This window comes from Malaclemys terrapin, chromosome 3 (assembly GCF_027887155.1).
Source record: "Malaclemys terrapin pileata isolate rMalTer1 chromosome 3, rMalTer1.hap1, whole genome shotgun sequence".
Taxonomy (NCBI): Eukaryota; Metazoa; Chordata; order Testudines; family Emydidae; genus Malaclemys; species Malaclemys terrapin.
Window position 1 is genome coordinate 145,270,080 of NC_071507.1, and position 25,982 is coordinate 145,296,061.

The following is a 25,982-nucleotide window of genomic DNA, read 5'->3' on the forward strand; positions in this document are numbered from 1 at the left end:
GGAGTGGGGTGGCAGTGTTTTGAGTGGACTGTAGTTGGAATAGAAAGATGAGAGTATAGGTGGCTGGAGAGGAGAGTGTTAAAGTAAGCAAAGCATTAGAAATAGGGAGTAAGAGGGGAATTAACAAATTTTAGAGACTAGAGGAAGAAGTGGTAAGATCCGGTGAATCTGGGTCTTGAGAATGGAGAAGATTTGAAAATGATTCCATGTTGTGAGATTGTGTAGCAAGATGTATGGTGGTGCAATTAACAAAAAGGATTCAAGAGCAGAAGGCTTTGAAGGAGACATGATAAACCCAGTTTTAGACTTGCTGAGTCCAAGTAGAGGTGTCAGAGGCAGGCACAGATCTGTGACTAGATAGAGCATGAGAGATCATGGGTAGAAGAGGATGCGTATGGCAGTAATCCGTGTTCAAGTGGTAGCAGAAGCCATGGGAACAAATAAGATCACCAAAGAGAGAGGGAGAGAGGAGAGGACATCTATTTAATATTCTATGGAAAATCTGCATTTAGAAACAATGTTTAAGAAAACAAAATTAATGATAGTTGAGGGCTGGAGAAGTCTACATCTGCTGTACTGTATTAAAGCTCAATGTAAGAGAAATTTTGTCTGCAAATGAGCCTCATACTACAAGCTTTAAAAAAAATTGTGGCTTTTTTCCACCTAAAATGTAAATAAGCTTTTTCTTTCTGATGTCTGACCAGACTGACCTTAGGTTTTTCAGAGCTCTCTGTGCAGTGAAATTTGGTAGACTCCTGCTAGTTCCTTTTCTCCTCCCACTCATTCTGACTGGTGGCACTATTAGTAGAATTATAGTAGGTAAAGTCAGGAGTATGCACAGAGTGCACCTAGATGTATTGAGTTCTGTGCAGCCACTACAGAGGAGTTGGGCTCTTGTTGTCTTATTGTAGCTTATGTATTGTGGAGGTGAATGCCTGGTTACACAGGTGGTGTCGGAGAGAGGGCTTTGGATTCTTTGACCATGGGATGTTGTTCTGGGAAGGAGGATTGCTAGGAAGAGATGACATCCACCTAACGAAGAGAGCGAAGAGCATCTTCGCAGGCAGGCTTGCTAACCTAATGAGGAGGGCTTTAAACTAGGTTCACTGGGGGATGGTGACGGAGTGGGATACCGGGAGGAAATGCAAGGAGGAGGGTACAAGACGGGAAGCCTCCTGATGCATACTGAGAAAGTAGGGCAATCAACTAGTTATCTGAGGTGCATGTACATGAACGCAAGAAGCCTGGGAAAGAAGCAGGAAGAATTGGAAGTCCTGGCACAATCAAGGAACTATGATGTGATTGGCATAACAGAAACTTGGTGGGGCAGTTCACAGACTGGAGCACTGTCATAGATGGGTATAAACTGTTCAGGAAGGACAGGTATGGGAGAAAAAGTGGAGGAGTTGCATTGTATGTAAGAGAGCGGTATGATTGCTCAGAGCTCTAGTTTGAAACTGGAGAAAAGCCTGTTGAGAGTCTTTGGGTTAAGTTTAGATGCGTGAGTAACAAGGGTGATATTGTGGTGGGCATGTCTGTCCGGTGCCGGATCAGAAGGATGAGGTAGACAAGGCTTTCTTCAGACAACTAACTGAAGTTTCCAGATCACAGGCCCTGGTTCTAATGGGGGACTTCAATCACCCTGACATCTGCTGGGAGAGCAATACAGCAATGCACAGACAATCCGGGAAGTTTTTGGAGAGTGTTGGGGATGACTGCCTGGTACAAGTGCTGGAGGAACGGACTAGGGGCCATGCTCCTCTTGACTTGCTGCTTGCAAACAGGGAAGAATTGGTAGGGGAAGTAGAAGTGGGTGGCAAGCTAGGCAGCATTGACCATGAGATGGTTGAGTTCAGGATCCTGACAAACGGAAGAAAGGAGAGTAGCAAAATATCAATCCTGGACTTCAGAAAAGCAGACTTAGACTCCCTTAGGGATCTGATGGGCAGGATCCCCTGGGAGGCTAATATGAGGGGGCAAGGAATACAGGAGAGCTGGCTATATTTTAAAGAAGCCTTATTGAGGGCGCAGGAACAGACCATCCTGATGTGAAGAAAGAATAGCAAATATGGCAGGTGACCAGCTTGGCTTAACAGAGAAATCTTCGGTGAGCTTAAACACAAAAAGGAAGCTTATAAGAAGTGGAAGCTTGGACAGATGACTAGGGAGGAGTATAAAAATATTGCTCGAGCACACAGCGGTGTAATCAGGAAGGCCACTGCACAATTGGAGTTGTAACTAGCAAGGGATGTGAATGGTAACGAAAAGGGTTTCTACAGGTATGTTAGCAACAAGAATAAGGTCAGGGAAAGTGTGGGATCCTTACTGAGGGTATGTCTACACTACCCACCGGATCAGCGGGTAGCAATCGATCCATCGTGGATCGATTTATCGCGTATAGTGTAGATGCGATAGATCGATCCCCGATCGCTCTCCCGTCGACTGCTGAACTCCAGCTTGGCGAGAGGCGGAAGCAAAGTCGACAGGGGAGCCGTGGCCCTCGATCCCGCGCCATGAGGACGCAAAGTAAGTAATTCTAAGTCAATCTAAGATGCGTCGACTTCAGCTACACTATTCTCGTAGCTGAAGTTGCATATCTTAGATCGAATTCCCCCCCCCCCCAGTGTAGACCAGGCCTGAATGGGGGAGGCAACCTAGTGACAGATGATGTGGAAAAAGCTGAAGCACTCAATGCTTTTTTTGCCTTGGTCTTCGCAGACAAGGTCAGCTCCCAGACTGCTGTACTGGGCAGCACAGTATCCTAGAATATCAGGGTTGGAAAGGACCTCAGGAGGTCATCTAGTCCAACCCCCTGCTCAAAGCAGGAGCAATCCCCAACTAAATCATCCCAACCACGGAAGCTGAGTGCCCTGACAGAGGCTCGAACCCTGGACCCTCAGATTAAGAGCCTGATGCTCTGCTGGACATGCACAAGTCCATGGGTCCAGATCTAATGCATCCGGGGGTGCTGAGGGAGTTGGCTGATGTGATTGCAGAGCCATTAGCCATTATCTTTGAAAATTCATGGTGATTGGGGGAGGTCCCGAACGATTGGAAAAAGGCAAATGTAGTGCTCATATTTAAAAAAGGGAAGAAAGAGAGCCCGGGGAACTACAGACTGGTCAGCCTCACTTCAGAACCCAACAAAATCATGGAGCAGGTCCTCAAGGAATCCATTTTGAAGCACTTGGAGGAGAGGAAGATGATCAGGAACAGTCAACATGGATTCACCAAGGACCAGTCATGCCTGATCAACCTGATTGCCTTCTATGATGAGAAAACTGGCTCTGTGGATATGAGGAAAGCAGTGGATGTGATATATCTTGACTTTAGCAAAGCTTTTGATATGGTCTCCCATAGTATTCTTGCCAGCAAGTTAAAAAAGTATGGGTTGGATGAATGGACTAAAGATGGATAGAAAGCTGGCTAGATTGTTGGGCTCAACAGGTAGTGATCAACGGCTCGATGTTTAGTTGTCAGCTGGTATCAAGCAGAGTGCCCTAGGGGTCGGTCCTGGAGCCGGTTTTGTTCGACATCTTTATTAATAATCTGGATGATGGGATTAATTGTACCCTCAGCAAGTTTGCAGATGACACTAAGATGGGGGGAAAGGTAGATATGCTGGAGGGTAAGGATAGGGTCCAGAGTGACCTAGACAAATTGGAGGATTGGGCCAAAAGAAATCTGATGAGGTTCAACAAGGACAAGTGCAGAGTCCTGCACTTAGGAAGGAAGAATCCCATGCACTGCTACAGGCTGGGGATCGACTGGCTAAGCAGCAGTTCTACAGAAAAGGATCTGGGGATTACAGTGGACGAGAAGCTGGATATGAGTCAGCAGTGTGCCCTTGTTGCCAAGAAGGCCAACGGCATATTGGGCTGTAGTAGTAGGAGCATTACCAGCAGATCGAGAGAAGTAATTATTCCACTGTCTTTGGCACTGGTGAGGCCACACCTGGAGTTTTGGTCCCTCCACTACAGAAGGGATGTGGACAAATTGGAGAGAGTTCAGCTGAGGGCAACGAAAATGATTAGGGAGCTGGGGCACATGACTTACGAGGAGCAGCTGGGGGAAGTGGGGTTATTTAGTTTGCAGAAGAGAAGAGTGTGGGGGGATTTGATAGCAGCCTTCAGCTACTTGAAGGGGATTTCCAAAGAGGATGGAGCTCGGCTGTTCTCAGTGGTGGCAGATGATGAACAAGAAGCAATGTCTCAAGTTGCAGTGGGGGAGGTCCAGGTTGGATATTAGGAAACACTATTTCACTGGGAGGCTGATGAAGCACTGGAATGGGTTACCTAGGGAGGTGGTGGACTCTCCATCCTTAGAGGTTTTTAAGGCCTGTCTTGACAAAGCCCTGGCTGGGATGATTTAGTTGGTGTTGGCCCTGCTTTGAGCAGGGAATTGGACTAGATGACCTTCTGAGGTCTCTTCCAACCCTAATAGTCTATGATTATGTAGCTTTCAGGTGCTTCAGTTAACTCCAGTATTTTTGCAAGCAGCAAACAGGAATCATGGGAAGAAATGACTTGAGGCTGACTGAACAGAATATGTGAATAATTAAAAAAAAAATCCACTTTTCAGCAGTTGATTTTGAAGTGCTTTACAAAGGAAGTTGGCATCATTACTGTATTTTACAAAATATGGGGAAACTGAGGAACAGAGGTGAAATGAGTTGCTCAAGGTCACCTAGTAGGTTATTAATAGAGCTTGGAACAGAATTAATGTCTCCTGAAAGTCTGGTGCACTATCCACTAGGCAACACTACCTCCTCCTGCATAACACCATTTACGTATTTTCCAGCAGAGTATACCTGTGGAGAAGAATAGTAGTGACATTTTATGATAAGTGTAAGAACTGAAAATTCAAGAATTGTTCAATAATAATACTAAGCATTTCTATGGCACCTTCTGTCAGAGGGTTTCAAACCACTTACAAACAGAAATGAATTTAGATGCCACAACTTTGAGATAAATATGCATGTTCCCCATTTTCAGTATCTGGAAACTCAGTCATGATTAAGTGATTTGTGGAGCTAATTAAAATTTTTCAAATCAAAAATTTTTGATGCATTTCTGTGGGAAAATTTGTCTTGGTCAGCTATAGTTCCTTGTATGCAAAGGAAACTATAGAATAGAATAGAACAGTTCTTGGCTCCTAGTACTATTTTTTTAATCACAAAACCATTTTTTCTCCTTTGTCCCTCCTTTGTCGTTGTACTCTTCTCTGCATATGATCTTTGACCGAAGAGTATGTTTGCATAACATCACTTGCATATCTTCCTCCACTGTTAGATATTTTTTTCTAGATTCCCTCGTGCTGCTTGTAGTATTCCACAGAAGCACTGGTGGTAATAGCATACACAATGGTGTCAACTAATACTTGATGAGGACTTGCATAGAGTTCTCCACAAAGTATCAGACATTTGGAAGACCCACTGAATCCTGCAGTACTTCATAGGGTCCCATGAACCAAGCTGTAGGAAACAATTTTTTTTTTTTTATACTGCCTGCATTATGTGTATATATATATATTTTTTTTAAAAGCTGATGATCTAGAACCTTGGCAAACCTGTGTTCAAATAATTTATTAAACACCTGTTTAGAATATTCTAAAGTTTTTCTCTTTGGAAAATACATATAGAAGAAGTAAGCACCACTTATGCAAATAATGCTGCCACGTACCACATTTAGCACAGAAGAGGAACGTAACAAACCTTTTGACGCATCAGAATTGGGTAGTTATTTCTTTTAAAATTCATATTACGCAGTTAATCAATAGTCATGTTCCTGATTATCTTCCACTTGAGGCTCCAGAAATGGTTTAATTAAACCCTTATTCATACCACCTAGTGGATGTTTCAGGAGCAATGAAGAAGACTAAAATTATGAATATATAAAGTTGACTTTAAAAATCTGTTTTACATGTCACTGTTGTGTAGGAGCCTGGATAAAATAGGCAATATAGGAAGAAGAATGATTGGCTAAGATTAAAACTATATAATCCAGTGTAACAATGAAGGTATATTACATTTGATAATTATTGCAATACTGCAAAAAGTTTTGGCTCTTTTTGGGAGGCTTGACTTTCTGTCTTAAGGCTTAGGTACTTTGAGAGACTTTATCAGGAGTCCAGTACAACTGTTTCATTGTGTCCTTCACTTTATTTCATTCTTGGACCTATTACACATAACAATTGTAATAATGTACTTTAAAAGGGCAAGAAGTTCTATGAAATAGGAATATTGTAGTCAGTTATGGGTCATGTAACTCTCTTAAAGCTTTAATTTTGGCATAGTAAATAAAAGCAGTTCGGATTTTTTTCCCCATTTTTTCCAGTTGTTTGACTAAGGATAAGCATCCTGTCTACATGACTGTTCACAAGCTAAACTACCAGTGTAATAATGTTGTTATTTTGGAGTCCATGTTTGTACTGTAGAGCAACACCCTACCAGTCATGCTACTGTTTAACAGAGTTAAGAGTAGTCTTATTAAGACACCAAAGGTTACCATTTGGTTCAGTGAGCTCATTGTAGTACCATTTCAGTAGATCACACAGATCTTGTTCAATGCTACCCTGAGTAGGGTAGGTTGCATATGCTTACTCAGTGTGGCTCTCTGTCTCTCAGTAGTGATTGGGCCACATATAGAGGTTTGACTCTACTAATGGCTTCAAGCTCACAGACTTAGGTGTTTTAGCTTAGGCAGTCAAGACACACAGTTTTAGATCTAGAAAGTTGAGCAGGATAGATAAAAATCAGTGATTTCTTTAAAAAAAAAATGGATTTTTTAAAATCAGATTTTTTTAACCGTTTAAATTGTTTCTTTTAAAAAAATCTGTTTAAAATGAAATGTGAGTTAAATACAAAATGTTAAGTTCCAAATTTATGATAGTCTCTCAAAACATTTTAAATTAAAAAAAAATGCTAAATCCATGAGTCTCCATCAAAAACTTTGAGTTTAAAGGCTGCTTTTCTGTATAAAGAGAGAATCGGGGGGAAAATGTCTAACTTGTGAGGTCAAGCTTTATAATTATGATACAGTAGGGGTCAGCCTAAGTAACGTAGGAGACAGTCTCTTGGAAATGAGACATAGAGAGTAGAAACCTATGCTCCATGCACTTTCACTTAAATATATTTGAAATTTTCTCTAGGCTGACCTGAAATAATCAGTTTAACTAACTGACTACAGTTAATCTCTGTGTAGCAAATTATTTAGTTATAAATGTGAAACATGTTTGATGAGAGAAGTTTATGTATCCGAAATATTTATGGTGGTTTTGTTTAATAAAAATAATTTGTTTGTGTAAATTCCAGTTACCATTAGAATGCCGCTTGACACAAATCATGAGTAAAAACTTAATTATCTAGTTAATAAGCGACATCATTCACCATTTTCTAACCTATTAAAATGTACAGTTAATAAGAATCTGAAAATATTAAGCTATATAATTACTTAAATAAATGTATATTGTTACATTATACCATCCTAGGTAGCAAAAGGATGTACCAAATCTAGTGTAAAGACTCTATTTAGTTGTAAATAAACGTGTTTTAAAGGTGTTATCAACCAATGAAAAAGCATCTTTCTTTAGAAAATAACTGAAGAACAAATGGAAAAGTTGACTAATATCACCTATTTAAATTGAAGCTTTCTACTTGGTGATTTATATTGCTTTGATTTAAATCAGTCAACTATGTATCTGAGTTTCAATCTCCATTGCTGTGACCCACCCATGGGCATCTTTTTGACTCCAGTCAAGTGCCTTTTCTTACAATTATTCTTTCACCATCTCCATTTACTCACATCTTACATGTAAGGAGAGCTAAAATCACATGCTAGTTCAAAAGTCCATATCTGGTTTAATGAACGTGTAAATGTCAAGACTGTATGAGAAGAAACACTAAATATTAATCTTGATACATCTACTTCACCAGTAGTTTAGTTTGACTTGTCATGCTCATGCACACACACTGGATGCACTATATATAATCTTAACTGCAGCTAACAACCCAGTCTATAAATAAGCTTTCATATTATCTGAGTGATTAAAAATATTTACTTTGTTATTTCTAAAGATACATCCTATATAAAAATTTTTTGCATAGGGAAGCTCTTCTCAAAAAGGCAAAAACGAAGGCTAGAAAGAAGCCACGAAGACGATCGGACAGCTCTGGAGGATATAATCTTTCAGATATTATTCAGAGTCCACCCTCTACAGGTTAGTGGCAAATGATCTTTTCTTTCAGGCATCACAAAGTCTAGCATCAACTTTAATATGAAATACTATACTTCTGCTATCTATTCATCTTTAGAAGAATTTCTTACTTAACACACAACTTTTTTTGTAAATATCCAGTATGGATTTTAATGGTTTGTTTAATGAATTATAGAATTAAGTGATACTGCTTTGCCTTTTATATACTAAGACTAAAGGACATTTTTCCACAGCGTTTTTTTTTTTTTTTTTTTTTTTTGTAACTTAAATATCTCCCTGTAACGTTGGCAGCCCAAACATTGAATCACTACTTGAGACCCTGAAAGAAAATGACTGGAAACTGATTAGCCTGTTTTTCATTGTCCAATTGGTGAGAAATAGAAAAAGTAAATACATACATTCCTTCTTCAAGAAAATAGTTTATGTGAATCAGATTAGAGAAAGGAAGAGAGGGGGAGGCTATTTTATTCTGCACAATGATGCTTGAAAATTGATGGTTACCTGCAACTGTATAGGATTATATAATGAGCTACCCTTTTAAGTTTTTTATTTATAGTTTTATATTTTTAGTTTTATAATTGTATAATGTTCAAAATATGATGCAGCCTTCCAGCTCTGTATGTTTTCTTATATAACCATTGTATAATAATCCTGCTTTTCATGATATAGTTCTATGTTATATTCTTATCCAATACATTTTAGGTTTAGTAAAATTGGATAAGGTTAACTCTGTGGAGTCACTTCCAGAATTGCTGACATCTGATTCCGAAGGTAGTTATGCAGGAGTGAGTAGTCCCAGAGACTTGCAATCCCCTGACTTCACAACAGGATTTCAAGCAGATAAGACTGAGGTATTTTGGTTCCTAGAAATCTACTTTTTTTTTTTTTTTAAACCTTTTTGTGTGTATTTTAAAAAAAATGCAAACCTTGATTTTTGTGTGTGTGCCCTTAGAAAGACAATTTAGTCACATTCTCATCCTGAAATAGTTTTAAAGTGCGTGTGTGTTTGTTTGTTTGTTAAAATAAACAAAAATCCTCTGTGGTTTTAATAGGTAGTGCTGATATTTTGTTTGTTTGTGTATGGTATCAGGAGTTTTTAAACACCATGTTTCATTATACCCCTTTTGTTTTTTGAAAATTTCAACTCTCTGATGTCTTATATTTATATTGTTTAAAAATGTACCTCATTTTTATCTCCAAGTATAAAGGAACCTCTGATTTAGCAAAATAAAGCTAATTTTCTTAGCCTGATGTATTTGGTAAAAAGATTACAGGCGAGGATAATTTTAAGACGGTAATTAAAGAGATGATTTATAAAGAGAAATGAAGTTGACAAGAATTGAGACTAATTCAAATCTGTGTGCATGTTAGTCTCAGGTATCAAAATTGTTATTTTAGACTTGTAACAAATCTCTAGGAGTAGTATTACACTAGTTAATCTAGTAATGTATTTGAACATAGTTGTGAGGTCATGTTTTTTGATGGATGTTGTCAATTAAAAACAATATAAATAATGCAGATTGAGCTGGGATTAATTAAAATACATCTGCTGCTTCTGATATTTCCTGTAGATCCTCTTCATGTATACTTTAATATTTACGACTTTTATGTCACTTCTAACATCACCCTTTTCTAAATGGGGAAAAAACCCTGTTTCAGTTGAATTCTTTTTATGTTTCAGATGAAAGACAAAATGTATGTTCAGAGTATAAATGCCCCACATTCTAATAAAGAGATGAAATTATATGAGGGATCATCAACACCGAAACAGTCTGTTCCACAGTCCATTCCCAGTATTAAAAACAACTCTGCAAGCTCTCCAAGTTGGGTTGCTACCTCTTTCAGGTACAGTAAAATGTATTGCAAGTAATTAGCTTGCAAGTAACGTGCTTTCCATTCGGTAAAAGATAGTGAACAATAGTAGTTTAATATTCTTGCTTCTTTTCAGAGTGAAAAGTTAACTGCATTTAAAGTGATCATATGATACCAGCAACACTTGAAATGTTGGCTAAGGATGCTGGCTTTCCTTTTGCAAATTGATATGCTTGCTTTCTCTTGAAGAACCATTAGATACATCTAAAAAGGGACACTGTCTCAAAGGGCTTTTAAATTTTAAAGTAGCTCTTTCTATTAATTGGATCCTTTACTCCTCTATCCTTCAATTAAAAAACAGTACTACAGTATTGTGCAGTAACTGTTCATTTTACAATAGTGTTACTGCAGCAATTGGGGTTGTCACTGTAGTGTACCCTTTTTTTGAGGGGAATGTTTGACAAACAGTTTTGAACATTATTGCATTTATAGGCATTTTAAGGTCAAATTTGTTAGCTTCAGCCTCCTACAGTAATCAAAATTGATTCCTAATGTAGTTCTTCTAGTATTTTATCTACAATGATCTCACGTAGGTGTGTGTCCCCCATGTGCATGAGCTTGGATTCTTTTGTTTAGCAGCATCTGTTGGGTCTCTGCCTTTGCCCCCCTCCTCCCACTTCCAAGGAGGGCATAAGGGGAAAAGCAGCTCCATACACCACTCGTTTCCTTACCACTCATGGCAGTGAGATGGTGTGTGGTATCTGACTGCTTCCTGTAGCTTTCTTAGAATGGGTTTAGTAGTTACATTCCCAAAGATGGGACTTTTTTGTTCTGAAGTCTCACATTGGCACCAATGTGGTGGTCTGTTGGCTTAAGTTAGGTCTCCAGGTTTTAAAATCTACCCTGCCTGTGAGGCAGCTATGCCTTTAAATGATGAACATACTAAATGCCTCTCTTGTCTAAGGGAAGGTCATAAATGTTCAATTTGTAGATATTTTTCTTGTGCAAAAAGCATCTTGTGATGCTTGACTGAAATTATTTTTTATGGAGAACTCCATGAGGAGTGATTCTGACTGAAGTCCTGCCTCGAAAGCAGTCTGCTGCTGTTCTGAATTCAATTTCAAATTAGTGCCCTGGCTACAAGAGATGCTATCTTAGGTTCTTCTGGCACCAGGTCTTGTCTTCAGTGAAGCATTCTGGTCCTTCACTGCAGCCCTCCTTCAGGTCTGTCAGTGACTTCTGCTGCCCAGGGTAAGAAGGAGTAGAGAACTTCAGCTGGTGCTCGGCAAAAGTCACTGTCCCTAGTACTGGCCAAGAAGAGGCCATTCTTCTGACTTGTCCAAGTCTGCTCCTGGTAAGCCTGACAAGCACTGTAAATCTTCAGTGACTTGACTTGCAGTCCTTTGCACAGTCAGGTCTTAATAACTGAAGCTCCTCAATGACATTTGGTATTGTCTGACTTAAAATCTTCAGTACTATGTTGTAGTAAAAATCTTCCATCTGCTGATGCATAGTACTGGTTTGCATAGTACCATCTTTGTCAATACCTCCCTCCTTAGTGCAGGGCTCTTTAACTCCGGCTCCCTTTACAACATCTGCACATAAATCTTAGTGGTTTCTCCAGAGCCAGAATCTCCATTCTTAGATGTTTCCCCATTCTCTGTGGTGTCCAAGTTGCTTCCAGTACCAGAACACCAGATACTGATAATGCAAATATCCTTTTGTCCTCTGTTGCACCAATTTCTATCAATGGTGCCTGGATCTCTTCAGCCTGTTTCTGCTCCTCCTCCTGTTTGTCCTTTAGAGGAATTCTGTTCATCTGCATTTTCCTCCTCTGGTGACAACAGAAATGTTTTCCCTAGGACATTTTGTTTTCCTAGATCTTTTCCTTAGAGTGACATATCTGCCAGGTTACAAGCTCCTTGGATCCCCCACAACATGGCATCATATGCCTTTTCTTTATCGGATGCAATTCTGGCCTTGCTGCCCTACTTGGAATCATCAGCCTCATTTTTTCTGTTCCTTACTCAAGACCCAGATCTAGGAACAAGTCACCTCCCTCACGACTGAGTAAGTATCTTCACAATGAGGAGGAGGGTCTTGGCTATTTCTCCTTGTTCTCAAGACACTACATGTGCCTTCTACAATTGATGACTTCAAGGTTTTTCAGAATCTTCTTAAAAGAATGGCTGGTACTTTGGAGATTAATTGAGAAATTATCCAAGGAAAGTCCCACAAGTTATTTGATATAGTGCATCCAGTCTTTCAAGGTTGCTTAACTATAAATGAGGGTATTCTTGAGTCAGCCAATGACTTTTGGCACATCCCAGCCTCCATCTGAGCCTCTTTTAAGACGACAGACTGGAGGTATCAGGTTCTTCTAAAGGGGTTCAAAGGTTTTTTTTTTTTTTTTTCCCCCAACCAGTCTGTCCTTGGATTCTTAGTGGTAGTTCATGGAAAAATCTAAGCAGTCTGATCCTGTCAAGTCTACTTCCAGGGATGAAGAGCCCAAGAAGACTGGTCTTTCTGGGAGGGAAGTATATTCCTCATTTAGTCTTCAGATCTATATAGCCAATTAATTTGGCTTTGTTGTCTAAATATGACTTCTTCCGGTGGGATAAAATACTGAAATTAAGTGACAAATGGCCTCAGGACTCCAGAGATGAGTTGAAGCTGCAGTAAAAGGACAGTTGGCGGTGAAGACAGTGCTACAAGCCTCTTTGAATGCTTCTGATACTGCTGCAACATCTACAGCCAGTGGTGGTTACTATGTACAGAGTATCATTAGGGAGGAGGGATAGCTCAGTAGTTTGAGTATTGGCCTGCTAAACCCAGGGTTGTGAGTTCAGTCCTTGAGGGGGTCACCCAGGGATCTGGGGCAAAATCAGTACTTGGTCCTGCTAGTGAAGGCAGGCGGCTGGACTTAATGACCTTTCAGGGTCCCTTCCAGTTCTATGAGATAGGTATATTTTCATATTTTCACATTTATCATGGCTGCAGCTTTTCAGCATTCCACAAGAGGTCCAGTTGTGGACCTATCTTTTGAGGGCTATGCCCTTTTGAATTCAGAAACCGATGAGATGCTTCACTATTTAAAAGACTCCAGGGTGATAATTCAGTTTCTGGGTCTCTACATTCCGGTTCAGAGGCGGAAGCAAGGAGAACCTCAGCCTTTGTTGAGGCAGAGACCTCTTTTGTCTTATTCCTGTCACCAGAGGGCTCTAGACTCAAGTGAATATGAGATCCCAGGGCCTAATGCATTTCTTGAATGCACAAACAGGGAATGTTTTATGTAGGAGTAGGGAGGTTATTTTACATCTGTATTTGGCACTGTTGGGACTGCTATAGGAATACCGTATCCAGTTCCGGGACCCACAATTCAAGAAGGATGTTGATAAATTGAAGAGGGTTCAGAGAAGAGCCATGGGAATGATTAATTATAGTGATAGATACAAGGAACTCAGTCTGCTAAGCTTAACAAAGATTAAATTTAAAGGATAACTTGATCAGTCTGTAAGTACACAAGGAAGAAATATTTTATGATGGGCTCTTCAGTTTAGCAGACAAATGTGTAACAAGATCCAATGGCTGGAAGTTGAAGCTAGACAAATTCAGACTGGAAATAAGGCATATGTTTTTAACAGTGATGGTAATTAGCTATTTGAACAATTTACCAAGAGCTGTTGTGGACTCTCAATCACTAGCAACTTCTAAATCAGGATTTAAGATAAAAGATAAAAGGTTAGCCCAAATGGGAATTAATTCAGGGAATGACTGTGGCCTGTGTTCTGCAGGGCAGACTAGAAGATGATCACAATGGTCCCTTCTGGTCTTAGAATCTGTGAATACATGCTATACAGTAACTGTGCCCTTCGTCAAAGGTACAGATTTTCCTAAAATTGAAGGTGACAGAAAAAAAATAAATACCTTGCAGGTACTTCAGAGCCTGCTAGTGAACACACATTCAGTCTTTGAATGTGTGCGTGCCTGATGATTCATCTCTGTAGTTATGCACACTTTTTATGAAACTGATTAATGGTAACTTCAAGATGGTAACATTTATTTTAATTTCAGTGGAGAAGTGATACATCTGAGGGAGGGGAAAGCCTATCAGGGTCCGACGGAATTATATTCTTTTTCCATATTTTGCAGACCTTTTAAAGGTCACTTAGAATCTAGATCACCCCAATGGCTGAGATTGTCTATGTCTCTTCTAAGAGAATAATGTAATACACCTCTACCTCGATATAATGGTGTCCTCGGGAGCCAAAAAATCTTACTCCGTTATAGGTGAAACTGCGTTATATCGAACTTGCTTTGATCCACTGGAGTGCGCAGCCCCACCCCCCCTCCCCCCCCCAGCACTGCTTTACCGCATTATATCCGAATTCGTGTTATATCGGGTTGTATTATATCGGGGTAGAGGTGTACTTCTAATATAAATAAGTTATACATATTGGTATACAATTCAAAAGAAAATTGTTTATCTGTAATTGTGTTCAAATTCACTTGGTGGTTGATTCCCAGACTGTCTAATTTCCAGATTCCTGTGGCTTTCTGAAGAATTTGTCTGAGCATTACTGGTTTGCTTGACGCTGCCCAAAACATAGTGCCCCATTTCAGTGGCTCTTATTATCTAAAATACAGATACTGATAAGGCAGGAAGTTGTTGTAGCAATTAATTTAAATTATCATACCATAGCTAATTTCTTCAAATGTAGCATATAACAACGTTTCTGTTTTAACTATAAGGAAGGTTTGAAGTGTCTGCATTGTTCTGCTAAGATCATTTGGAGAAAAATGATAGATACTAAATTTCTTAAATGACCTTGTTTTAAATTAATTTTATCTCATAAATTTAAGGATTTACTTCTAAATTCTCAGAACATTCACACTGTACTCAGTCAGAGTAAGTGCTGTAATTTGGGAAGGGGGAGGAATAACAAATATTTTCCATACAAAACAATAAGGTTTAATTGTTTCTTTAAGTACCAAGTGGAATTCTGCCTTAACTGTGGAGTTGTGACCAGTGTCTCCATAATATTTAAGTTACTAGCCGACTACTAAACAAGTATCCTAGTTTTAAATATCTTATTTACAATGGCTTTTAAAAAGTAATCACACTTTGCCTCTTGTTTCACATTGTAATGAATCTTGGAAGTATTTTTGTGTATTCTGTATATACACATATATAAAGTTTTTTTTTTTGTCAGAAACGTTCTATTTGAGGTTTGCCATAATTGAGGAAATAGACATCTGATGGTACCCGGATGTATAATTTAAGTATGACTTAGAAGATTTCAGTGAAGTTTGGAAACTGTGGAATGTAAGTAAAAATTAATGCCTTGAAAGGTAACTTTTTATTTTTCATTCAGCCCTGCCAGCCCTCCTGCTGTGGATCTAAGAACCATCATGGAACTTGAAGAAAATATGCAGAAGCGTGGAACTATGCCAAAGACAAATGCGGGGTTGGTAAAAAACCAGTATCTATAAAAAAGGAGAGATGTTGAAGAATAGGCCATTATGGATTTACTTAGTGGTTCAGATGGTTTAAGATTTAAAAGAAGAAGAAAAAAATCTTCTTGTCCTTTTTTGTGTTTGCACAGCTTTGTTTATTCATTTTGTTATGGCATTTCTGTGCATGCATTTAAAATTTACATCTCTGTCTGCAATGGCCTGATTCATCTAGTTAGTGCAGAACCTCCTGTTGGACTCTGGAGATGTAAATGGAAAGATTAGTAAAATAACAGATCATATGTGGGATTAGTGGCCTAGCTGGCCAACCTTTCTGCTCTCTGTCCATCCCCACTCAAAAATAATCTAAATTTCCATCTGGTTGCTCTCCAGGTACCATTTGTTTCACACCACCTCCTTCAGCCTCCCCAGGTGCATGGTATTTTTCCAAAGAGTACCACTGGTGTGGATGGGGGAGATGATTTCAGTGCAGACTGTACATTTTGCAGGAGTCTTTTTGTGCACATACTAGCCTGAATGACACCCATCTGTGGATTTTAGGGAGCAAACACAAGATAGAATGAAATAAGAAGTGCCTTTTGGAAACAAAACTCATGGTAAAGCAAAACTTCAGACCAGAAACACTCAACAAAACCGCACATACACAAACGAAAATTGAATTAGTGTTTTTTGAAGCATCATTGCTCACATGTGGCAGTGCTCAATGATTCTGCCTTGGTCAGAGAAAGGGGAACATCCTCGGCAGCCATCCACCATCTCTCTATGAGGAGCAATGTGACAGTGTAATGTCTGGAAGAAGCTCTCATTCCTTGTATGCCCAAGCAAGCAACTGACTTCCCTTCCACCCTAAAAAAACAAAAAACACCCAACATATAGACTTCTAGTGTTTCAAGTGTCCTCTGCATATTCCACTTTGTGCTATTCTATTGGCAGGTCTGGTGTCAAGATGTAGAATATTCTGAAGAGCAGTGGCCCTTGGGATGCATCCCACTTTCCCATCGTGGTGGACTCTGAAAGTACAAAAGGGGAGAAGGGCCCAGTTACTCTTCAGTTTCTTCTTAACAGCTGAAGTGTTGAGAGTTTAGGATTGCAGTGTCCTCACTGGATGGAGATATATATAAAAAATTTGCCTCTGCCCTTTCAGGACTATTTTTTGTTAAATTATCAGTCAGGTGTCCTCGTTTTTAAAAAAGAAAAAGTGCTTGATTGACACTGGTATCTGGACGCACGTAAAGTGAGAGAGCTGCCTCTGACATCTCTGCTGATGAGGGGAGGCTCCATAGGGCCAGTTGACTAAGTTTGGCATTAAGTCCAGCATTGACTTAAGAGAACTGCTCACCCAAGTGGCTCTTTATCTGCCTTGAAGCAGTGTCCAAGTCCCTGGCTGACTAAGCTCAGTGATATTCTAGCATACTCAATGAGCAACAGAAGTCCCTGAATTAGTCTGGTTCAAGCTAATTTGGTGCTGAAGATTTTGCAGTTCACTCTAAACCACATGCTAGAAGTACTCTGGTGCCAGCATTGGCAGTGCTAGGTCCTCGGATCCATCCATGTCAAAAGTCCAGTGCTGATAATCCAGCACCTTTGAATAATCGTGAACTACTTGTTTTGAAGTTTTGCCTGATACCAATAGCACTAATGTCCTTAGTTTCACCAATGACTTTGGTGAACCATTAGTTGAAGTAGCTCTCTACCCAGCTCCAGTGAAAATAGAATTCCCTGATCCATCTGAGTTAAAGTAGTTTGGTGTCAACGATGCTAGATATTTGGCAGTCTGTTTCGCTGTCACCTGCCAATGATGGATCATTGGATCTGCATGCTTCTCCTATTTATGTATGATCAACTGCACATTGACAGGAGCCTCTCAGTTTCCAGAGCAGCTTGTGTGTGTTTGGGGAGTGGACGCAACTCCTGACACCTCTGCAATGAAAGTCTCCATTCCAGTCATATTGGGCTTCCTGGTGCTGCATCTTTGGCCCTTTAGCCTCAAACCTATTCTGCTATAGTGCTAAAAGGACCTCAATGGGCTTTCATCCTTCCTTGGACTTGGTCATCTGTACTAGGTACCTCAAAAGTGTTCTCATATTTTTTTGTAAACTTACCTGACCTGCACTCAGGTAGTCACAATGGCCAATGGAAAAATACTTAACTTTGTAAGTTTCAGATTCTCAACTGAGGATATATCCCAGCTGGGGTACTCGCCTTTCTTACTGGAATCTGGAATTCGTCTGCCTTCCCTCTGATTCCGTTGATTCAGGAAGTCTGTCTGGAGGTCAGTCACAATGGATCCAAAAAGTTGTCAGTATTGGTCTTGGCTGTTTCATCTTCGGACATTTTAGATCAGATGTTTTTTAGTACTACAAATCCTGTTTTCCATTCTCCTTTATCTTTATCCTAGAGTTGGGGTAAAAGTATCCATCTGAGTCTGAATCTTCTCAGGTTGACAGCCTGACTTCTGGATTACTGAGATGCTTTATGGGGAGGTTTATTCTGAAGTCTAGTAGATCCTGTTGAAAAACAAAGCAGACAAAAACCTGCTGCAATAAATATCGAAGTTTCCCCATCTCAGTAGCTGAAGAGAGTGAATCTGAGATGCTCTTCTCTTGCTTTTGATATATTACACTTTGAACATTTGAAGAACTGTTTTGAGTTCTGCCAGACTGAATTGGTTGTGATGTCAGAAACTACTGTTACATGCATGGGGGAATGGTACAATCCTCTAGTTTATGGAAGACTTACTCCATGTACCAGTAATGCTACTTGGAACATTTGCTTAGTTGTGATATCTGAGACAAAGTAAATTTGACTTCCCTTTTCAGAAATACTGCAGTGGATGGATTTATTTGAGCTGTCCTTGGGTTATTGCCTCTGGTGCGTGACTCTCCTTTGCCATGAGATTGAAATCTTTCCTTCACAAAACTCTTAGGATCTTTGCTCTGATTCACATGTGCGTGTCATCTATGCCATGTGCTATGGAAAAGGACATTCCTCATAGCTTTAAATATGGCCAGGTTGTTGGTGAGATGCAGTCCAGAAGGCTAAATTTGCATAAGCTCAGTTCCATATGGAAAATGTGGTCCTGTGCATATCTTCACCACAATTTCCAGTTTAAATCAGGGATGATATTTTTTTAATCTTTCAGGCCACTAGGCTGTCTGTAGTCCCACAAGCATCTTTCTCATGCCTTTTATGACTTGCTAGGTATTTGGTCACCTGAGAAATCAAGGTGTACTTAACTAAATGAGAGTGGTAAAGCATCAGATGGATGCTGATGGTTTTCATCATCTTTTTGCAAAGATGCTACATGCTATATGTGGTTTAAGCAATCTCTCTCTCTCTCTCTCTCTCTCTCTCAGACTTAATTCAGGAGAGGAAATTTCAGTCACTAACACTCTTGACCTGTTATTCAGACCTGATGTTCATATTGTTAGTTCTGCAGACAGTGTTCACTAGGCTCTCAGCCCACCTTCCTTAGAATTGTACTGCTTTTGAGTCTTCCGCAAGTGGGACTATACAGAGGCTGCTCGAAGGAGGGAGAGAGATTACTACCAGCAGCTGTTACTCTTAGATTGCAACTGCATATTGACACTTCCTGCCTCCCTTCCCCTTTTCTTTGGAGTCTTGGGAAAGAATTTCCTGAACTAGGGAAGGAACTGAAGAATGTCTGGGCCAATCCTTACTTTTTATGCTCTAGGGATCCTTGCAAGGGGCACGGAGGGAAGGGAGAGTATCCTCAAAGGGCACTGCTCTTCAGAAGATTCTGCAACTTGACACTAGAGGCACCAGTGCTCCAAGTGTGAATATGTAGAGGCTACACTCAAATAACGGTTGCTAGTAAATAACCTGTCTTTTGAGGTTAGTATTTTAAATTGTCAGTTTTCTCTTTTCCAATTGTCATTTTAATTCATAGTAAACCTGCTTCTCATGGAATCAAGCTTTCTCAGAAGCAAAGAAAAATGATTGCCATGGCGGCTAAAGATAATGGCTCAGTTACGAACAGCCTGGATACTACTTCAGTTACAGCCACGCCACCCACACCTACGAAAGTTACAAAACCAGGGAGCGCATGGTATGTTATCTTAGTTAACTCAGTTTATTTGTCTTTGTGTTGATGGTTCCCTTTGAGCAGTAATTTTTTTTTTAAGATGACATAACTTCTATTTAGTTACAAGAAAACAGTGTTGTTTCTACTTTTGTACATTCAGTGTTCTTGAAAATTTTAAACAGGAGTTGTGGTTAGTGGTGGTGATTGTGGCTCAACATTCATATACCCTAAAGGCCACAGCCAAGCTGGGCCCTGTCGTGCATATTGTGAGTATGGTCAACAGTATCAAAGACATGATAGACATAAGAACAGCCATACAGGATCAGACCAAAGGTCCATCTAACCCAATATCCTGTCTTCTGACAGTGGCCAATGCCTCGTGCCCCAGAGGGAATGAACAGAATGAATCATCAAGTGATCCATCCATGAACTTACCTAGTTCTTTTTTGAGCCCTGTTATAGTCTTGGCCTTCACAACATCCTCTGGCAAGGAGCTCCACAGATTGACTGTTGCTCATTAATTTCATTTGGTGATCCCCTAGTTCTTGCGTTATGAGTAGGAGTAAATAACACTTTCTTATTTACTTTCTCTACACCAGTTATGATTTTATAGACCTTTATCATATCCCCCCTTAGTTGTCTCTTTTTCAAGGAGCACTATAGCAATTTAATATCGCAGTCATTAGTTACTATAATTGCAACCTTTTTTCAACTAATGTCAACTGTATGGAAAGTCTGAAGAATTCGTGGTGTTCCATTATTAATAATCATTCTGGACAAAGAAAAGACTTAACACATTATATTTCTTAACATTAATTTGAAAATCTGTCTTATCACAGAAATTTACTGTTTATTTGCATTTTATCAAATAATTCTGGGTTCAGAGTAAGTGCTGTAATTTTGGGGCAGATGCAGTTTATTTTTCATACATAACAAAGTTTGAGTTCTTGCTTCAAGTGCAAAGCAGAACTCAGTCTGAACCCTGGAGTTGTGACCGATGCTTCCATAATGGAAGAGGCAGTGTTTCCAAACTGCAGGATTTGGAGTTTATTGAACTTTATATAATGGTTTGATGGATACATGGGATTACCAAATTAGACATAAAAATCCTTAAATTGACTATTTAAGCATGTTGCAGTGAATACAGTACCTACGTTAGTGAGATTTAATCTGGTACATCATGTCCCTTATGTCAAACTGAGTTTTTTCAAAACTTACATTCCTCGTGGTCCAACAAAGGATGAATTAAGCTTTGTTGGATGTTCAAGGCATCTATTCATCCAGTTTTCCCCAGAAGTTGGTTTTAGTGGCTGAAGTTAAATTTACTGGCTAGCGGGAGCTGACTTTTAGTCAATTATTTTGGTTAATTGGTGTCTTTTATATTAAATGTACAAGCACCCAGAGATTGTTGGGCACATTTTTAATAAATCTGTTTTTTGAAATATTTTGTATAGTGTGATATGCAGGCCCAGGTATCTTAAGTGAAAAGGCCAATGCATCTTCTTCTGAAGGATAACTTTCTGGTTTAATTTTCCTGTGGCCACATATGCCTATAAATGTTCATCTACAATATTCCTCTGTCTGTGCCTGCTCAGATGGCAAATGTCGATAAACCAAGAGTTAAAGCAGAGAATCAGTGAGAAATCTATAAATGTTTCAAATAATCACCTAGCTGCTGGAAAGGGGAATTAACTTGGTTAAGTAAAGTTTAAACTTCAACACGCAAACTGTAGATTACTACTGGTTGCTTTGCTAGTGTTTTTTTTTTTTTTTAATGTATTAACCATTATCATCCACATTGTCTATTTTTCTATAAAAGTGTAGAACAGTAAGGTTGGGTGCATCACTTACCCATGTGGAATTATGGATCTTTTGCTCCAAAATGTAGAGTACATCTGGTGGCAAACTCAGTTTTCCATGCGTGCAGTACATTGAGAGCTATAGAGCTTTTGTGTTCCAGTGAAAGGAGATACTTGTCTTGGAAATTCAGTAGTTTTACTGGCAAGAACATTTGCCAGAAGGGTGTGGGACCTTCTGGCACTTTCTTTGGGTGATTAAAAGACACAGTATAACTTATACCATTCTTTTCTTTTATGCCAAAAGAAACCTCCAATTTCACAGTTTGGGGGATTGAAGCTAAAATCAAGTGCTTTGAAGACTGGTAGAGAATAATAAACTTTGTAAGGAACACTTTTATTTTGAAAGACTCCCATGTCCCACAAGAAATTAAACAAAATATTAGCCTTATTTCAGTTTTAATGTATCATATAGTTCAGATACGTGTGTGTGTGTGTGTGTGTGTGTGTGTGTGTGTGTGTGTGTATATATATATATATATATATATATATATATATAGAGGGAGAGGGAGAGGGAGAGGTATATGGTTCAGATACCTAGAGTCCATCTCGAATGAGGCTTACAACAATTAAAACTCAATATTTTAGTTGCAAAAATATGCTTTGGGCATCATAATGTATTTTAGTACTTTGAAGTCCATACTGGTGCTCCATCTGTCAAAAGTGGCTTCTGAAACACAACAAAATGTCAATAGCTCTTCTATAAAGAAACTTCACACTTGTTTGTGTCCAGCAAAATTCTAGGAATAAGATTTTTTTAAGTTTCTTCCATGCAATTAAACCATCTTTTCTTTTAAAGACAATCTGGTCAAATTAAATTAGTGTGTTACAAATTAGGTGGAAAGGACAGTGCACAAAACAAGATGAGTTTAGTAAAGATATTGCATTTAAGCCATTCGTTTTTTGTTGGCCATAACTCTTTCATAAGCTTCATTTTGTTTTTACCTAAAATGACAAAAAATAGTAATGCAGGTGCCCAGTTGCCATTGGATGTAGCTGTGGCAAGGAGGTGACGGAGCTAGTTAGTTAGGTTCTCTAATTCTCTAGCGGGTTTTGCACTGGTCCCAGAAGAGGCTTCTATAACCTCTGCCAGCTAAGAATGGACCACAAGGGACTGTCTGGGGTTAGCCAGCATGTTCCGGTCATATCTCCCTAAGTCTCATATGCCAAGACTGCAATGGGAGTGGATTAGGTGCACACTGACTCTTCACACACTATGTCAGGGGAATTCCAAGCTGGGGACTTGCTTTGCTCCCTTTGCACTGCTTGAATCACGCAAAGGAAGAAGAGTGCATCAGAGAATATGTGAGTAATAGCGTAAAGCACTTGCAGAGTAAAATTGAATTTGGCTGATTTTGGCTGAATCCCGAGGTTAAGTGTACATCAGGTTGATGAAGGCCTTGGTGAGGCCTCATCTGGAGTACTGTGTCCAGTTTTGGGCCCCACACTACAAGAAGGATGTGGAAAAATTGGAAAGAGTCCAGCGGAGGGCAACAAAAATGATTAGGGGTCTGGAGCACATGACTTATGAGGAGAGGCTGAGGGAACTAGAATTGTTTAGTCTGCAGAAGAGAAGAATGAGAGGGGATTTGATTGCTGCTTTCAACTACCTGAAGGGGGATTCCAAAGAGGATGGAGCTCGGCTGTTCTCAGTGGCGGCAGATGACAGAACAAGGAGCAATGGTCTCAAGTTGCAATGTGGGGGGTCTAGGTTGGATATTAGGAAACACTATTTCACTAGGAGGGTGGTGAAGCACTGGAATGCGTTACCTAGGGAGGTGGTGGAATCTCCTTCCTTGGAGGTTTTTAAGGCCCGGCTTGACAAAGCCCTGGCTGGGATGATTTGGTTGGGAATTGGTCCTGTTTTGAGCAGGGGGTTGGACTAGATGACCTCCTGAGGTCCCTTCCAACCCTGATATTCTATAATTCTATTAAACTGTTCAGTTCCTGACATGTTTGAGACTTCCCTGAACAGTTCTTGCTATTTGGTTTTCTAGATGTTTAATTTTTCTTGCTTTGGTTATGCTATAGGTTTATATTTCACCCAGCATTGCCTTGGTGAAGATAGTATTCTGCATTAAAGAAATAATCTTTAAAAAGTAAAAAACTAGGGCTCTTTTTTTTATTCATGCACATGCTTAACACGACTACCATGAGTAGTCCCATTTAAAATGAATGGGACTACTCATGATAGTAGAGTTAAGCATGTGTTTAAATGCATGCAAGATTGATGCCTGAGATCCTGACAGGACGGAATCATATAGTAAAGTTGTGATAATTCTCTTTTCTCCTGTAAATAGAAATAGCTTTTGAGTAGCATATTAGTCATTCTTCTCCCTTCCCCTAACTCAAGGATAGTCAGTAGGTAGACCACAGGCCAAATCTGAACTGCCAGACACTTTTGAACAGACCCTGAAATCTTTGTATTTACTTATTATTATCATTTTTTATTTTCTCTGGAGTCTGGACCTTGACTGTATCTTGGACCAAGAAATTTGGACCTCAACAAATAACAGACTATCTCTGCCCTAATTTATCTAGAAGGTTGATTCTTTATCCTGCATTAGTTTTGGAGATCCGTAATGAAGGGGCAATGGACACATTGGGGTGAGCAGAGGGAAAATGGGTGGTAGGATTCATGGTAGGAATTACTTTTCCTCATCTCAGTTACTTTCCCATACTACACATCTATTCCTTTTTCCTCAACAAAATATTTATTTTAGGGAGAGTACCCAGCATAGCACGTATAACGTAATGTAATAGGGTAAGGATTCTACTGAAACTTGTGGACTAGGGTTTGCCCATATTTGCTATTGGGGTTTTGCAAAATGAAGCCTTCTGTCTTTATAGGAGCCTGCCATCTGTGGTCTAGTAAAATTGACACTACAGGCATATAGCTACACTTGACATTTTAGTCTTGTTTTAACAATCATGTTGGTGAACACATGTTAATTATTTCTATTATAGACAGAACACAAATGTTTGTTAGTTGTATTTAACCCTAGATTTTAGCAATTAAAAATTACTAAATATTCATGTGTAGATATACCACAAGTGAATACCTTGAGCCATATTCACAGCAAAAGACCTGACAGATACGTTGATGTGCAAAATTATGATATTTGGTGACATAAAATCATGTAGCTCTCTAGCTCATATTTAACATGACTCACAAATATAGTCTTGAAAAATGTAAGTCTAAAATGTTGAGGCTTTTGTTGTTGTTGTTGTTTTTAAAGGGCATCTTCATTACATTCAGCTTTGCCAAAGTCATTCCGTGATCTTGTACTGGAAGAAGAAAAATCTGTCAGTGCAGGTCATTCTCCAGGCATCATTGTCAAAAAAGTTTGTTTTAAAGGAATTGAGGATCCACAAGCTCAAAAGGCCGTAAGGTAAGTGATATTTCTGTTGCACAGCTTCTCTCCCCAGTCATTGCTCATGGGCTAATGCCCCCACCTGTGGAATTTGGAGGCAGTTCAGTGGTGATGCTGAAGGCTCCAGGACTAGGCTCCACCCTTCAGCTCAGGCCATCAGATTTTCTGCCTCCTGCTGTGGAACAAATTGGCGGTTCAGTTTCTCCTGACCATTTTCTTTTTAAAACCTTTGTTTTTATTCATTTTCATGCAGTTGCAACTTTATTCTCCTCCTCCTCCTCCCATCCCCTGGTAAATAGCAGCATGTTGGTTTCACCACATGGATCTGCCGCTGCAGCTCCTTCCTGACAGACTTCTGTGCACCACATGAGTTGTGCTGCAGACACCCGGCTTATGAAACCTTTATGAAGCAGCACTTACAAGCTCTGCAGAGGGTGAATTATGCCTCGCCTGTTGCCAATCACCTAACCCTCGCACTGCCAGGGTATGGGGCTCAGAGTCAGACCGGCATGTTAGGTCCCCATTCTGCCCTGGGAAACCGCAACTCTAATGCAGAAAAGACCAATCCAGCGCTAATGAGCTTTCAGTGAGAGAGTCTAAGGATGAGGAAGAAGCTATCAAGCCAGCTCAAGGGGTAAATCCCACAACAGACCTGGACTGGAGGGAGAAAACCTCCTGAAAGGATCGACAGTTCTCCGCCCCTCCTTCCCCCCTCCCTCCCCCCCGTCCACAGAAATGAAAGGGCCCTCAGGTCCCAGGGGAGAGCAGGGCTCCAACACAGCTTCCCTTCTTCCCACTGGGAGTCGAGAAATTCTCATGATACTCAGGGGTAAGTCCTGCAATCCCCTGAGAGTCCCTAAAAGGCAAAAGGAAATGTTTCCTTCTCATAGTAGTAATTAATATTGTTAATTAGCAATTGGGATGAAAATCGTAGTTAAACCCTTCTTTTGCTTTCTCACCCTGTGGTAGTGTTTGCTGGCGCTTTTCTCATACGTAGTCTTTCTCACAGTGCTCTGTACCATGCTCACCACCCTCTCCCACTCTGCAGCATGTCTGGGCCTGCAGAGAAGGCTGTTCTTCCTTTGCAGCCCTGCCTCGGGCTGTAGTCTAATGGAAATGGTATCAGTCTGGCTTTAAGCTTAAAGACCCTTGCTCTGCCAGGGAAAGGGATTCAGATTTCAGGAATAGCAGAGTGGGAATTGTGCC

At 39.9% G+C, this 25,982-nt stretch overlaps 1 protein-coding gene across 2 annotated transcripts in view; it reads left to right on the forward strand.

Annotated features, from left to right (window-relative positions):
• Positions 1-25,982, forward strand: part of IBTK (inhibitor of Bruton tyrosine kinase) — a 96,188-nt gene that overhangs the window by 47,092 nt on the left and 23,114 nt on the right. For both annotated transcript variants that reach the window (XM_054022171.1, XM_054022172.1), the window contains 6 exons: positions 8,105-8,217; positions 8,917-9,065; positions 9,896-10,059; positions 15,402-15,494; positions 19,412-19,570; positions 24,642-24,794. In XM_054022171.1, coding sequence (XP_053878146.1) covers positions 8,105-8,217; positions 8,917-9,065; positions 9,896-10,059; positions 15,402-15,494; positions 19,412-19,570; positions 24,642-24,794 — 831 coding nt within the window. The remainder of the gene's footprint in view (positions 1-8,104; positions 8,218-8,916; positions 9,066-9,895; positions 10,060-15,401; positions 15,495-19,411; positions 19,571-24,641; positions 24,795-25,982) is intronic.